The sequence below is a fragment of the Gastrolobium bilobum genome, unplaced genomic scaffold (genome assembly GCF_033153095.1).
Source record: "Gastrolobium bilobum isolate Gb01-03AN ecotype WA unplaced genomic scaffold, APGP_CSIRO_Gbil_v1 utg3836, whole genome shotgun sequence".
Taxonomy (NCBI): domain Eukaryota; kingdom Viridiplantae; phylum Streptophyta; class Magnoliopsida; order Fabales; family Fabaceae; genus Gastrolobium; species Gastrolobium bilobum.
The window spans coordinates 250,255-268,398 of record NW_026897300.1 but is presented as its reverse complement, the minus strand read 5'-3'; the positions used below and the strand labels follow the sequence as shown (position 1 = coordinate 268,398).

The 18,144-nt window shown below is 32.0% G+C and overlaps 1 protein-coding gene across 1 annotated transcript; it reads left to right on the top strand.

Moving 5' to 3' along the window:
• Positions 1-464: 464 nt before the first annotated feature.
• Positions 465-2,377, top strand: LOC133305767 (peroxidase A2-like). Its single transcript, XM_061506005.1, has 4 exons — positions 465-680; positions 833-1,027; positions 1,684-1,849; positions 1,959-2,377. The coding sequence occupies exons 1-4, from the start codon at positions 465-467 to the stop codon at positions 2,375-2,377; spliced, it is 996 nt and encodes a 331-aa protein (XP_061361989.1).
• Positions 2,378-18,144: the final 15,767 nt, after the last annotated feature.

Here is an 18,144-nt window from a genome sequence, read left to right as displayed (position 1 = left end):
TTGTAATTTTTTTTAAATGAATCATTCTCCAATTATAAATTCTAATATCCTAATATTTTTTTATACATAAAATAAAATAAAAATAAAAATTCAGAGAAGGGGCGACGGTACTAGCTCCTTCCTTGGTCCGCCCCTATGTTATAGCGTGCAATTCACAAATTCTTAAGCAATTAATAGTTAATGCTAAGAATTACCTGGCCAACTCATAAGTTAGTTATCTGTCGATCACTATGGATATAATTTTCTTTTCCATGTCTCCTAGCATACCCACTACATATTAGAGATCGTAATATATATTAAACTACGTCTATTTGAAAATTCTAAAGTAATAACCAGTGAAAAATTTATCTTAAAGAAAATTATAAACTAATAAATGCAAGACGCGCTTTCTTTTCTATATATACGCATGTCACCTAGATATTAATCACAAAACCCGGCAAGAAAGAAGAAAGAACAAATCAACCATGCTTTCTACTACTGCTTATTCCTTATTGGCTCCCATTTTCTTCTTTCTAACGCTACTTTTTCCTTCAAATGCTCAATTAAGTGCAACCTTCTATTCAAGTACATGCTCGAATGTGTCATCAATTGTAAGGAATGCTGTTCAGCAGGCTCTGCAATCTGATTCCCGTATTGGCGCAAGCCTCACTCGCCTCCATTTTCATGATTGCTTTGTCAATGTAAATCTCATAACTTAAACCTACAATCTTTAATTTTCTTATGAAGCTTGATTATAACTATTGTAATTTTTGTTGTATTAGAGGGTTCTCGTGAACTGCCAGATATATAACTATGCTTAAACAACTAATGAATCTTCTCCTTTGTGTTTTAGGGATGTGATGCCTCCATTTTGTTAGACCAGGGTGGCAACATCACACAGAGCGAGAAAAATGCTGCTCCCAACTTCAATTCCATTCGGGGCTTTGGTGTAGTTGACAACATCAAGAGCTCTCTTGAAAGTTCATGCCCTGGCGTTGTATCTTGTGCTGATATTCTTGCTCTTGCAGCTGAATCTTCCGTGAGCTTGGTAACTTCCTACGTATTACAAGATTTCTCTCACTCTGTATATATATATATATAGGGTTAAATATTTTTATAACCACTTTAGATAAAGTTGCCCACAGCTTTTTTTTTTTTTTAACCAAATCTGACCGGTGAGACATAAAAAGAAAAAATAGCTTTATTGTTATAATTATGTTTTACTGATCAGACTTAGTTAAAAAATAAATAACTATAAATAATGTTATCTAAAGTGGCTGTAGAAATATTTTATATATATATATATATATGGCAGGGTTATTTGACACGGTTTTAGAAACCTTTTTAAACTTAACCATTAATTTTATCTAACCAATGGCTCTAATCTATTAGATATGTGAACCGTTAGATGCAAGTAGATCAATAACTACTTGAATGCAAGTATTTATATATATGGAGAGAGCAGTATAGACCCGTATAAAAATAAGAATTCTTACACTCATTATTAACTGTTTATTCTACTTGCATGTAATTGTTCACGTGGATTCTTATTCTAAACCAATTATAACTGTTAGATGGAATAGAATCAACTGTGTAAAAATTCTTAGTTTTATGCTGGTATAAGTTGATAGGTTTAGGAGCTTATAGGCATTACATATGTGAACATGTGCAAGGTGAAATTTTATTGAGAGTGAAATTTTGCAGTCAGGGGGTCCTTCATGGAACGTGCTACTTGGAAGAAGGGACAGTCTAACTGCGAACCAAGCTGGGGCCAACACCTCTATTCCTTCTCCATTTGGAAGCCTAGCCAACACCACATCCAAATTTACTGCTGTTGGCTTAAACACAAATGATCTCGTTGCATTATCTGGTAAATATATATAACTAGTTAATTATTTCTATCAAGCGTCTTCCTTCATGTAACACGAATTGTAATTACAAAAATAATTGATTGATTGAGTCAAATTGGACTTTTATAGGTGCACATACTTTTGGTCGTGCCCAATGCCTATCTTTCTCCCAAAGGCTGTTCAACTTCAGTGGCACTGGAAGCCCTGATCCAACACTGAATTCAACATATTTGGCTACTCTTCAGCAAAATTGTCCACAAAATGGAAATGGGTCAACTTTGAACAACCTTGACCCTTCATCCGCTGACACTTTTGACAATAACTATTTCAGCAATCTTCTTATCAACCAGGGTCTTCTACAAACAGACCAGGAACTCTTTTCCACTAATGGCTCTTCCACAATCTCCATTGTTAACAACTTTGCCAACAACCAAACAGCATTCTTCGAAGCCTTTGCTCAGTCAATGATCAATATGGGTAATATAAGCCCTTTAACGGGAACTCAGGGAGAAATCAGAACCGATTGTAAGAAAGTCAATGGAAGTTGAAAAGGGATCATAGCATTATCATGAGCTGTTCTTGGAACTTGATAAAGTGAATCTGTTTCCATCAACTTGAACTATAGTTTTGTTTTTGCAATATATGTGTGAGCTACAGGACTACAAAATGGTTAAGAAATTAATATTCCATTTTGGGTCTTTTGTTCTTCTCTTGTTTTTTTCTTAAATATACTGTTGTATTTAAGTATTTCTAAGTAAAATTGTTCCATATCTATTCTAGTATTTTCCCTTACTATTTTATCTTACAATTTATAGGAAAAGTAGCTAGCCATTTCAATTTTGTTTTTTGTTTTTTTTTTGAAAGTAAGAGGTACAATGCCCGTTACAAAAAAAGTTTACAAATTTTTTGCAAATTACACTATGTACTCCGGAAGTACATAATGTAACCTAATGTACTTCCAAAAGTACATAGTGTAGTTTGTAAGAATTTTCAAACAAAAAAATTTGTAAATATAATCTTCATCATCAATGATTAATCAAAATGTTATAACTTTTTTACATTAGTGGTTGTGAGATATCTCGCTTCAGAAGAGCTGTCTCACTTACCAATAATTATTGGTTTGAGTATTAAGGAGTTTCTTTTTCTTGTCCTACTATATCGCGAGTTGAGAGCTCTTCTATATATGGGTCGGACAGAACTCAAGTTGAATTAGTCCGGTTCTAGACTTCTAATCGATAAATTTGATTTATATTATGCAAATAAATTTGATATATATGGGGTCGGACAGAACAATGCATAGTAAGTCCAATGTGATTTATATTATTATTTATGTGTTGTCACATTATTTAATAAATTTAATATTTTATGCAATTATTAACCATGTAAATATAAAATTGGATAAAAAATTTAAACTCTTCCCTATAATTACTGCTAAATGTGCTTCGTGTTTACAAATGGTGGAAACTTAGACTGGGCCAACTGGCTCAATTGGGACTGATTGAGACAGAGATAGAATGGGACAGATCATAAAACAAAGTTTCGAGAAAAAAACAAACACCAGAAAATGTTAGGTTGCTTTACGGGGCTTTGTGTTGGACTATATCAAACCAAGCTTATAAAATATAATAAAATTAGTTTGTTCTCGCTTATGTGTTTGCTGAGTGTAGCACCAGTTAAGTAAAATATAATAAAATTAGTTGTGTTCTCGTTTTAGACCCAAAAAAAAAAGATTAGGGATTTGCTTTATTACAAACATTGTGCTTTAAATACTAGAAATCCATTAAAATATTATGAAAGAACATAATTTATCCTCGATAAGCATGCTGCCGTATAATAAAAACTAATTTAGATCTTCCAGCAATTAACGACTTAACGCAAATAATATATTTGCAATCCATTATATACGTTAAACCAACAGGTTGTCTCTCCAGTTAAGGGCCAAACCGAGAGTTTAGTAGGGATTATTTTTACACTTAATAGGTGTGAAAACATTTTATAATCTTGAAAAAAAAATCATACATCAAAAACAATATTTTCTATTCGCGAGCTTATATTAAAATACTAAAATTTCCTAATAATAAATTTTATTATGTGCGGTTAAGAACCTAGAGATCAAATCATTGATGCGAATTTTGTTTTTACATTTTCTTATACTATTCATATACATTAAATTAATATAAAAAAATTATTATAAAATTTATTTTTGTTAACAAAAAATAGTAATTGTTAATTTTCTATTGACTTTGTTCATTCAAATTATGACAAAGTCTGTAGGTCCTTATCTATTGGAGGGTGGAGAGTTAAGGCTGTGCGTGATCTCCCTCATGAATCACGCTTTAATAAATTATCTCATACTGGCTTGTAACTATTTGAAAAGCCATTTTATTGGTTTAATTGCATTGGACCAATCCTATCCTTTGAGCCCAATAAAGTAAACCTTTATTTATAAGCTCATGAATTTGTAACTTAATTGGTAGTGACTCATTGATTAATTAATTAGTTCGGTCAAGTCGGACATAATAAAAAAATTTCTACCCCACTGATTAAGTTGAAACAATTATGTCAATTCATCCACATGATAATAAATTATTTATGTTATTCTCCTATATCGGTCTTTGGCCCTTTAAGAATTTTTTTTTTTTTTTAAATAGACCGTCATGAATGTTTTATTAACCATTCCTACACTTTAGGTTACAGCATTTGAAAATGTTGCATTTACATTGACCTTTAGTCAGTCATGGGTCGGTGGTTATAGAAAAAGTTATATAAAGTTCGTTTTGTATATACAATTAGCACATGCTAAGTGTCAAATCATGTGGCAAATCCCTTACCTTGAGGAAATAAACAGTTTTATGCGAATCATTATTATTTAACCGTATGACTTGAGCTGCACTACTCTGTTTTACTTTTCGCTCTACACGGAGGGGTTATGAACAGATGGTGCGGTAACATATTTTAAAGTGCTTGCAATTTCTATTGGATAAGAAATTTAAGTTTTCTTACGGAGAGAAAGGGATGGATTCCATTTTAAAGAAAAAAATAAAAAATAAAAAAATAATTGGCACGGACATCGAAGTGAGAATGGTAGGAGAGGAGATTTCTCATGCAACATGAGAAGTTTTTTTTCCTATTTTAAATAAGGGTTTTGCATTTCTTATTTAACATAAGATTACAAAAATTTCTCCACATACATAATTAAATAGGTCCCATCATAAATAAAAAAAATAAAAAAAATATTACACGTAAAACGATCTCTCACTAACATGAGAAAACAATTTTTCTATTAAAAGAAAAAGTGTTTTCCGTTTAAATAAATGATTTGTATGAAAAAATTGTTTGTCCTTTTAAATAACACAACTTATGTCATTTCACTCTCATAAAAAGGTGGGACCCACACCTTTATATTTTTTGTACACTCTCTCTCCTCCTTTATCTATCTTTTTCTCTCACTTAAAATGACATAACTTTGCATCCTTTAAAATGATACACAATTTTCCCTTATTTTATATGTGGCAAGATTTAACTGGTGAAACTGAAAACGGGCGAAGATATTTCTGTACGAAACAAACACAAATGTTAAATGAAAAAAATATTTTTCATTCAAAATAAGCTTATCTACGGCTATTTTTGTTAACTATGTATTTCCAAAAACATATAATTATAACGTTAAAGTTATTTTTTTCTCTCTTCATTTTTATTAACTATGTATTTTCAAGAATATATTGTTACGAGAAAGGTTTCGTTTATAAAATTTTTTTACAAATTACACCAAGTCTAATCGATCATACATTTTTTATTGAAATATGATCGGTAAGATATAGTGTGATTTGTAAGAGTGTGTAAATAAAAAATTTGTAAATATAACCTTCTCTTATAGTTATAACTTATAAGGTTAAAGTTATTTTTTGTCTCTTTCCACACAGTCGATGGGTTCTAAAAAATAACTAAGGAGAGAAAAAAAAACTTTAATATTATAATTATGTATTTCAAAAAATACATAGTTAAAAAGGGTGGCTAAAGATAAAATCATGAGAATTTTTTTAATATTTTCTTGTATAATTCATATACATTAAATTAATATGAAAAAAAATTTAAAATTTTTTTTTGTCAATAAAAATTAATAATTGTTAATTTTCTATTGACTTTATTTATTCAAATTATAACTAAGGGTCCGTTTGGATGAGTTTTTTTTTCTCCAAAAGCTACTTTTTTGGGGAAAAAATATTTCTCACTTTAAGTTCGTTTGGATGTCTGCTTTCAAAAAATGCTGAAATCACAAAAAAAAAGAGCCAAAAATCTAATTTTTTTAGAAGCTAAGAAGTCAAAAGTCAACTATTTTTTTCAAAAACTAAATATTTTTATAAATTTATAAATAACTTTAACTTTTATAAAATATACTTTTAAAATAAGGAAGAGATAAAATTTACTTTTTCTAAAAGACCAAATAAATAGGCTCTCAAGTAAAAAAAAAATATTTTAAATAAAAGACTTTTTTTAGAGCCTGTTTATTTGGATCAGTGTTTTAAAACCCGGCTCGGACCGGCTGGGTTGACCCGGGACTCGGTGACCCGGTGGGTTCCCCGGTCCGAACAGGTAGTTGGACCGCTTCTGCAGTTGTAACACCCCGTGTATACTCGGTTTGTTAACATATCATTGTATTAAGCTGCGTTTAATTAAAAATGCGGAATATCTTTTTCTTTTCAATTATGATGTCATTATACTTAGCCAAGTTGATTACTTAATCAATTTCATAAAATATCGCCTGTATGTAAATTGCAAAAAGACATCTAACTGAAATACCTCATAATATAGATAAAGTGAGTATCTATGTCACAGATCCACTACACGTAGTCCGGACAATAATCCTGATACATTAATACAACTCCAACATAAAACAAGAAATGAATAAGTCTATGTGGCATGGATAATCCCCATGCTCACCAAATCAACAGCATAACCAACAGAGTCTCAACAGAGAAATCCATAAACTGAAGCTAAAAGCATAAAACAGTAAATAGGATCCAACATTCAATCATAGCAGCATGTCAGCATAAGCAGCATAAACATGTAACATCTATCTGCTAAGCTCTGGCCTCCTGCCACTAGAGGTATCAAGCCCCGCATTACCTGAACCTGAAATAAGCATTCCCAAACGTGGGGTGAGATCTCTAACAAGAAATCTCAGTAAGACAAGGGGTCCTCAATGATCTTCCACCCCAAGCTCACTTACATGTGCAATATAAGTTCCAAAAGCAGTAATTCAATATAAGTTCCAAAACTCAATGCAGTGCAACAGATATTCATGCCATGTGTGTTTAACTATTCTACTGGCCAGAGAAATGCAGGAATACGTCTATCACCCACATGTAGTACAAGGAACATCGCTTGCACCTCACCCACAGCCTCACCATATTGTATGTACTACATACTCAGGCTTACCGTATAGGTGGAACACCACATGCATATCATAAAGGCACTAGCATATAACAGCTCAACAGCATTTCCAAAACAGCAAAAGCATGTAACACAGCATGCATATAACCATACCCCCATGGGATATGGTGGAACCACAATATGGCTAAACCGAGGACACGAAAGCTTACCTTGCAAGGTAGCTATCCAAGCCAAGAGTCCAACACAATCTCAAAGTCCAACACAATCTCAAAGTCCAAACACAGCAGTATCACAATCTGTTACGGACCAAATATATATCATTAATCAAACTCTACAAGCATGCAACTTAAAGACAACGTCTTTCTTTACGTTTTACGTCTTAAGGCTTCACACAAAGCCACAAGCCCTTAATCACAATGATTCTGACTTAGTTCAATTATTACAGAAGTCCAACTTCATCAATCTAGGGTCCACAAACCCCCAATAGCCTACTGTATGAACAGTGCAACTACTGTTCATCGAAAACCCAGAATATCCGGATATTCGTCGGGGGCATATCCGGATATCAATATCCGGATATCTGAAGACCTCATATTCGGATATCAATATACGGATATTTACAACCAAATATCCGGATATTTCGCGACAGAACCCAGATTCTGCATTTCGCGAAAATCCAGCCAAAGGTTCAACTTTTAACACTTAAACACGTCCAAGGATCCAATTTTAAGCATAAACAGGTTCATACTCAGATTACACACTTGTTTAACTAATTAAACATGCCAAGACATCTCTTTTACTCAACAAAACCCATGATCAAAGGTGGTAACACTTACCCAAGCTTCAAGGCAGCAACTATGGGTGCTCTTGGAGCTCACATTTCAGCTCCAAGGTTCTGACTTTGACAACCACGAAAATGACACTCCAAGATGGTGTCTTTCCCCACAAAGCTCACTACTTGGAGCTCACAATGGCAAGAACAAAGCTCTCACCACCTCAACTCAAGAGGACAGCACTCAAAGCCACCAAACAGAGGACACTACTCAGCCAAAGAGCAATCCACGCCCTCCCAAGACACACACCTCACAAGGCTCAAGTGTTTAGGATGAAGAATCCACCAAGAAAATGGTCTCTTGCTTGATTTTTGGTCAAGAACAAGGGACAAGTGGCAATGGAACAATGTATCAGCCTCCTATTCACGTAGCAACAGAAAGGATGCCTAGGGTTTTGGGCCAAAAGAGCCTATATATAGTGGTTTAAGTCTTAAACACACAGTATTAACATTAATTGCTACGCTTAGCATTTTAATCCCAAACTTAGGATTCTTAACCTACTCAATTTTACAAGAATTATCATATTTTTCTTATATTTTTCGCAGCACCTTTTCGGTACGCGTTTTTCATAGCCAGTATCAGTTTCTGACACCAGTTCTCATTATTTTAACTTGAAACTCGTTTTACAAGTCCTATATATTATTCTAGGAATTATCATGCACTTATTATAATTTTCTGGGATACTTTTTAGGAACGCATTTATACCGACTAGCAGAACCAGTATCTGCGCTTTTCGTCTGAAAATTGACTTTCAGTATTAATAACCACTTTCTATAATTAATTAAGCCTCATAATAATTATTAGGGTCAATTATGAAATTATTTCATAATTCTCATATATAATTAATTAATTTCCTTAATTAACGGTGCAGGTTCTTACAGCAGTCAACCCAGATTGGATCGGTTGACCCGGCCGAAACCCGGCGACCCGGTTGACTCGGGTTAGACTGGTTATTCCCTTTTTTTTTGGTAAATTTTGTTTTTTTTATAAGAAATCTTGAATTATATCATATTCATATTTTATGATGAATATGATTAAAAGTAAGGTGAAAATAATAAGATATTTTAGATTAGTGCAGTTCGTTTATGTAATTTAGTTACATCTTATAATGATCTCATGAAGTTAAGTGGTGATAAACAGTGATGGTCTCATGATCTCATCTCAACGGCGGACACTTTTTTCTTAATGTATATTTCATGCATACTATTTGTTATCATGATAACGGTGACACTTTTTTCTTAATGTATATTTCATGCATACTTTTTGTTATCATGATTTAATTTACCCGTATCATGTCAAGAACAAAATGTGCATTTAACTTATATTGCAATTTTAATCCAATATTAAGATATGGTCTAGAGTTAGAAGCTTAGAAGTATATAATATTTGCTATCATTGAAAATCAATTTATTTTTTGAAGCTCATTGATAGTTTTCTTATGTGAATTTTTATTAATATAAGTAATATTTTTATATTTTTAATATGTGAACAGTAAATCTAGTTCAACCCGGTTGAACCAGTGACCCAGTACCTCGACTGGTTCGATGACCGGTCCGAGTTTTAAAACACTGATTTGGATTGAGATTGAGATTTCAAAAGATTTTAATGGATTATTTTAGACAAAAAAATACGTTGGTATTCGATTAGGATTTTAATGGATTGAAAAAAAGTCATGTGGTATTCGATTAGGATTTTAAAGGATTATTTTAGAATCCGTCCAAATTCCTTGGTATTCAATCAGGATTTTAAACAAAGGAATCACAATCTCGTGGTATTCAAAAATCCGACGATTTTAATGAATTTTCTATTGTGTGGATTTCGTGAGACTTTTTAGTGAAAAATATAAATAGGATGCCTCTCTCACAATCTCACCCTAATCCGTAGGATTGCTTGAGATTCGTCTATTGCAGTGTTTTCTTCTTCCTTTGGCAGGTTGACTGCTCGAAATTGGGTTCCGCCATGGGAGCTTAGTGAAAACTAAAAAAAACATATTTTTGAGCGATGTTCATCGCCTAACAACCCGAAAACAATAAACCAACAAGATTTTAATATAATCTATCTCAAAATAACATATTTTTGAGAAAATTTGGAAGTTTAAAAGTGATTTTTCAAGCTATGGGTCACGGTTTTTCTTTGCACAAAAACGTGTTATTTTTGTTTTAAAAACAACATAAAACAGTGAAAAAATAACAGGGAAACTGAAACCCTCAAACCAATTTTCGTTTTACATCAATGAAACAATATTAATTTAAAGAAAGATTGAAACTTTCATAACATGAACCCTATGTTTCGTAACAATACATCCATGAACGAAATTCCTTCACTATAAGAAACAATTTCAAACAATTTTTGTGTCAATAGATAACTAAAAACTTGTTTCTCAAAAGCCTCAAAGCAATTTAAGGTTTCAATGTATCGATTGAAAAAAATTTGAGAAATTTTTTAAACTTTCATGTAATTAAACCCAAATTTCAGATTCAAAATTTTCTTAGAATATTCAATAAATATATATATATATATATATATATATATATATATATATATATATATATATATATATATATATGATATATGTTTAAAAAACTCTCATCACGTAAAACAAAAATCACAAGATTTTCAAGATCAATTGCAAAATATTCCAAACGAAATTTTATCATGAACTTTAGGTTCTATATGCAAATTTAGAATTATTTTTATAATTAAAAAAAATTGGGTCTTATAATCATATATGCATAGCTTTGATACCAAATGAAAAAGATAATTTTCAACCCATTAGATATGTGAAAAGCTGTTGTTTAGTAATTTTGAATGTTTGTTAAAAATTATATTATGTTTTACTGATCGAAAAAATTATATTAGGTTTTACTTTTTTTATTAATTTCATTGCATTTCTTTGTTATTTTTTTATGGGGATTATACTTACAACCTATTTTTGTTTACAACCTTTTACAACCATATCTTAACTGTTGATTTCCGCCATTCAACGGCACAAATCAAACTCATTAATTAATATTTAATTTGCAATGAATGATAATTGTTGATTGACGGAAATCAACAGTTAAGATATGATTGTAATATGTTAGAAGTATATAACCTTTCCCTTTTTTATTGACTTTTGTAATTTTGAATGTTTGTTAAAAATTTATATAGTTTTTTAAAATTTTATAAATTCATATTGTTCTTTCAAATCTTCTAAATTCTATTAAAATCCTTTAAAATTCAATCGTATGAAATCTTGATTGTAAAAAAAGTTTTTTAAAAAAGTCTCTAAAGTCCCTTCAATTCTAAATAGTCTTTTAAAATCGATAAGATTTTTTAGTTCAATTTTTTTTTTTAAAATCCTAATTCAATATACCCCTAAATCTGTAGGTCGTTATCTATTGGAGTGTGGAGAGTTAAGGCTGTGCGTGATCTCCATCATGAATAACGTTTTCACAAACTATCTCATACTGGCTTGTAACTTATCGAAAAGCCATTTTATTAGTTTAATTGCATTGGACCAATCCCATCCGTTGAGCCAAATAAAGTAAACCTTTATAAGCTAATGAAATTGTAACTTAATTGGTAGTGACTATTTTTTTTATACTTAATTATAATGAGGATGTTAATTAGCAGATTGATCCTTTACCTGATTATTTATCTTATTCTCCTATCTGGGTCTTTGCCCCTTCAAGATTTTTTTAAAAAAATAGACCGCCTTGAATTTATTTTACCCATTCCTGTAGTTTAGGTTACCATTGAAAATGCTGCATTTACATTGACTTTTAGTCAATCATGGGGTCGGTGGTTATAGAAAAATTTACATAAAGTTCATTTAGTATATATAATAGCACATGTTGAGTGTCAAATCATGTGGCAAATCCCTTACCTTGAGAAGATAAAGGTTATATGGGAATCATTATTATTTAATATTATAACTTGCAATGCATTATATGTTTTTTTTTTCTTCATATTTTGTTTCTTAAGTTATCTTTCAGCCAACAGTTAAAATTAATTCTTTCAAGACAGAATATCACATTAAGTGAATAAATTTTTCTAATAAAACATTTTTCATACGTACGATCAGGGGTCAAATCTCTATCAATATATTTAAGAAACTCATCTATCTAACAACTGTTCTAGATTTTGTTGATTTCACTACTATGTTTTCGTTTTGGCACTACAAGGGATTGAGCACCAATAAACAAGGAACCGAACACCAATAAGGAGTTATGAACAGATGGTGTGTTAACATATTTTAAATAAATTGTTTGTCATTTATTTCATATGTGGCAAGATTTAACTGGTGAATCAGAAAAGGGGAGAAGATATTTTCATACGAAACTAACACAAATATTAAATGAGAAATGATTCGTTTATAAATTTTTTTATAAATTTTTACAAATTATATTATGTACTCTCGGAAGTACATAGTATAATCTAGTGTACTTCCGAAATACATAGTGTAATTTGTAAGAGTTTGTAAACAAAAAAATTGTAAATATAACTCTTTCCATATTAAATATCACACGGAGGAACATATCTTTATAATATGGGAATACATACTTCTTTATTAAAAATAAGAAAAAGTGAGAGTTAAGTGACAATAATCATAAAAAGATGGATTAAATAGTAAAAATTATTTATATTATTTTTTTCCAAATTTAATATAAGATTTATTGTTTGGGGCTTTGCCCCTTGACTGTACCCAAATATATATATATATATATATATATATATATATATATATATATATATAAGATTTATTGAATTTTTACTACTAGGAGAATATAGAAGAAAATTTCCACATGAAGAGAACGGCTCTTTATAATTAATTTTCGATGAAAACTTATATTTGGATCATGTTTATTTGATTAATTACTGTCCATGAGGTTGAGATTCTCATCCAACGTTTTCTCTTCTCACACTAATTTTAGACTTTTTAAAATAAAATATTTATTAATAACAAGCTTACAAATTGACTATGATGTTATGAAACTAAGAAAGAAAATAAAGAAATATTATAAAAGTGAGAGAAAGTAGAAAAATATCATCAATCTTTATTATTTTCTTTTTAATAGAGTACCGAGTACACGTCTTTATATAGAACTCCAAGGATGAATAGAGAGACTAACTACACATTAATACATCATTATGCAAGATGGTTACAATTCATATCAAAAGTCATAAGCAAGCAAAAGGCCACCTTCTAAAATCCCAATAGTCATCTACGTGTAAAATTCATATTTTACAACACTTTCCTTGGATGACTAATATTATGAACATGCCTCATTAAAACCTTGCCAAGAAAAACCATATAAGATAAAAATTTAGCGAAGGAAAAAGTATACAATATTCATAATCAATTTACTTCCCTTGATTTCAACAAATATTACTCAAATGACATAAACCAATCTTTTACAAAGCTGCTCAAAAAAATTTAGTAGGCAAAGGCAATGATTTTGCGAACAAATATTTATTTGAGCAAATCTAATGGATATCTGTCTCATAATCCCATTGAAAATTATATCTGAAAAGAACTTTGGTGAAATGTACTTAGTCATGTCTCCATTGATGTGTCATTCCCTTATTTGAGCAATAGATGTAACATTATCCTCATATGTTGATATTGATTTTACCTTGATCATTTAAAGATCATAGGCTTCTTCTACATGTTGAACCACTAATCCTTGCTATACACATTCTCCATCAGCTTCATGCAATGCAATCAATTCAAGTATTTGTATACCCAATTAAAATGAGCTTTGAATTCTTTTTGTAAAATAACTACATATAGTTTATTTCGTGTATGAGTTTGTATTTCATTCTAATATGTTTGCGTTGCAATAACATTACATCTTGCTAGCACATATATAGAAAATCTTTAATCAAGTCATGTAATATTAGCAAGATACACACAAGCCTTAGATGCATTTAAATGTGTTTCTTCAGGACCAAGGACTTCTTCATAATATTTTTATGACAAAAGGAATTTTTCTCACTGCTAAAAGATCAAACAACTATGTTGAACTCAATTGATGAGTTTCGTCGATGTAAAATATTTTAATATCTTCTCCATATAATTTGATTGATGAACAAATATTTCACTAGATGAATGCTCGATATGCTAGTCGAGACAAAAATTTAGTTGCTCTAAGATGTTTCGTTCAAATTCATTCTATATGTGTTTTGCAAATTTCTCAAGCTCTTTAAGAGTTTCAAAGATATTTCAATCGTCAACATATACTGCAATAATTTGGATATCGATCTTTTATTAAAAACATACATATCTATGGAATCATTTTTAAATTATTCTTTGGTAATATATTCACAAAGTCATACCTTATATTTCATAATTTTCATTCAACTTATCCCCTTTTTTGTTTGACACCTCCAGGTGTCTGGATTACTGGTCTGAATATACTTTATGCTTGGATGTCGACATCCTTTTAGACTTTATCGATAGCTCGATGTTTACATCCGTCTAGACTTTGTTGTTTAGGATCCATATCATTGATATTTTTAAAAACAATTACATATGCAACAATATTATCAACAATAACTTCATATTTTGATATTTCCAAGAGTTTAATGAGATCTCATAAATTTTCAGTACCAAAACCACTTCTGAGGTTGCTTTTCTAGAAATATAAAGTAGTTAATTTATATAATCGTTGACCTTTTCTGGAGTGTTACTTTGAATTTTATCTTTTCAGTCAAGTAGTAATATGCTTTGCATTAATAGACCACACTTCTAATATACTTTAGATTCAATAGTTATCATACTCGTGGGATGTCCTTTAGGGATAAAATTAATCATAGAATAATTTTATAACAATTGGTTTTCGACATTGAACAAATGAATTATTCTCTGAACTTTAAGATTGTAACACCCCGTAGTACTCCGGTTGTTAACATACATGATATTTAGCGTACACATCAGAAGACTTTATTTTAAAAAGATAATAAAGCGTCTTATAAAAATACGAGTAAACTTTTTTCAAAATATTTTCTAAAACATTTTCGAAGCGTTCATATGATATATTGCATTAGCGTAACATTAACATCTAAGTCTACTACTGAAAGCCATTGGCCACCATTAGTGGCCGTTGACCATCCGAATATGACCTCAAGTGTCATTTCTGACAAAGTCTCACGGACAGCATAACGGCTGTTTAACGGATAACTGGAAACATGGGTCCCACACATACAATATCTGATAGATACAATAATTAAACAGACAACTTGCAAGCCACACGGACTGCAATCCCCTCATAGGGTCAGTATATACATAATGGCTCTATGCCCAATTAATACATCCATACATCATGTCTATATATCCTCATCACATATAACTAACATAGTTCAAAATAAATACATCCATAATCCAGAAGCTCAAATAATAACCATTCTGAGCATTATTAAATACAACCACATAGTCTCAGAATAAGCTAACTAGGCATGTCAAAACACTACATATGCCACATAACAATATAACATCATAAAATAAACAGCAGTCTCAATCCACTAATCCATAGCTGGGCCCTTGCCATTAGACTGAACGTTGCTAACATTGGTACCTGAAATGATGTCCCCAAACAGGGTGAGATAACACATCTCAGTAAGCTCAAGATTCATAGAGGATCGTCTAATCCCCTGAGCCCACTTCCTGCATGACAAGTCAGATATAAAACATATAATACAGGCATACAACATAAACATAACATTATCATATCATCCTTGTGTAACCCCAAGGTCAAAGCCATAGACGGTTACACATGTGTGACTCCAGGGTCAAGTCATAGACAGTCAACGCAACCTCAGTATGAAATAGCTCCCAGAGTCAAGTCATAGGTAGCCTACATACCATGATCACTGGCCAAGATTCTCATAACATATATCATCAGTGCATCATCATAACATCAAGAATCATATAACATTTATATGAATGTGAATGAATGCACATATACATTATACCACATACTTTCATACAATACAACTATAATGCCCACCATCATGGTGGGGCCACAAGAGAGAGGAGCAACCCGAACTAGGAGCTTACTGTAACACCCCGTGTATACCCGGTTTGTTATCATATTACCGTATTAAGCGCAGCTTAATTAAATGCGGAAGCTAAATTTTTCTTTTCAACCATGACGTCATTAACATTAACCAAGTTGATTACTTGATCATTTTCAAAATAATGCATGTATGTAAATTGCAATTTAACAACTAACTGAAATACCTAATATATAGATGTGTTTCTAGTCACGGAACTACAACACGTAGATCAGACATAATCCTGGTTCATTATACAACACAAGTCTAACTAAACATAACATAAACAATGTGGCATGGACAACCCCTATGCTCACCAAATAAGGCAACAAAGCCCAACAAAGTCTCAACTTAACAATCAATATAATGAAACTAAGACATGGTCAACACCCAAGCATATCAACATAACAACATACATCTCAACTCAGCTCCAGCCTCCTGCTGCCCGAGGTATCTGTAACACCCCGTATATATCCGGCAATGTTATCATAATATCGTATTAAGCTGCGCTTAATTAAAAATGCGGAATTACTTTTTCTTTTCAATTATGATGCCATTAACATTACCAACTTTCTTAATAATCAATTAATAAAACATCGCCTGTATGTAATTGCAATAAAACAGCTAACTGAAATACCTCATAACATAGATAATATAAGTGTGGCTCTAGTCACGGAACTACAACAATGTAGACCGGACCATCTAACAGTTTATACAACTCCAATCTAAAAGTACTAACAGAAAGTGTCATGGACAATCCCCATGCTCACTCAAATATGGCAACATGCCCAACATCAGTCTCAACAACAACATATCGTAAATAGCGGAAAACATAAACAGCATCCAAATCCAGTTATGCTAACATAAAGCAGTAAAACATAATCAGCTAAGCTCCGGCCTCCTGCCGCCTGAGGCATCAATACTTATACTACCTGATCCTGAAATAAGCATTCCCCAAACGTGGGGTAAGATCTCTAATCTAGAAATCTCAGTAAGTCAGTGAGTCCTCAAGGATCTTCCACCCCAAGCTCACTTACATGTGCAATATAAGTTCAAAAGCAGTTTATCATTTATCATTTCTAAAACAATGCAATGCAGCAGATAATCATGCCATGTGTGTCAATACTAATCTACTGGCCAGAGACAGTGCAGGTATACGTTTATCACCTACACACCGTGCAAGTACCACTTGCATTCACCCCGGTACACCGTCTTGTATGGCGCTACATACTCAGGCTTCCCGTCAAGATGAAACAACACATGCATATTAAAAGCCATTACATGTAAAGTTCAATCAACATATCAAATATCCAAAAGCATGTACACAACATGCATAAACCATACCCCCATGGGACATGTGGAACCACAACATGGCTAAACCGAGGACACGAAAGCTTACCTTGCAAGCTAACTCCAAAAGCCAAGAGTCCACAGCTCAAAGTCCAAACACAGCAGATTCACAATCTGTTATGGACCAACAACACATCAACAACATGCACCACAAACATACAATATTAAGACAACGCCTTTCCATACGTTTAACGTCTTAAGGCTCCATACCAAGCCATAAGTCCTTAATCACTTGATTCTGACTTAGTTTAATTAAAACAGAAGTTCAACTTCATCAATCTAGGGTCCACAAACCCCCAATAGCCTACTGTCCTCACATCACAGCTACTGTTCTTCGAAATTCCAGAATATCCGGATATTCCTCGGGACCATATCCGGATATGCAATATCCAGATATCTCACTGGACATATCCGGATATGCAATATCTGGATATCCAGAATCCCACATCCGGATATCTGATATCCGGATACTCAAAACCCATATCCGGATATCACATATCCGGATATTCATCGGGCACATATCCGGATATTTCACGACAGAATGCAGAAAATGCATTTCGTGAAGATATCCTTCCAAGGTTCCATTTTTAACACTTACTTACATTAAAGCATGCATCTTTATACTGATTAAGGTCCACACCCCAGTTGGTTACTTGATTAACCCATTAAACATGCAAAGATCACACCTTTAACCCATTAAA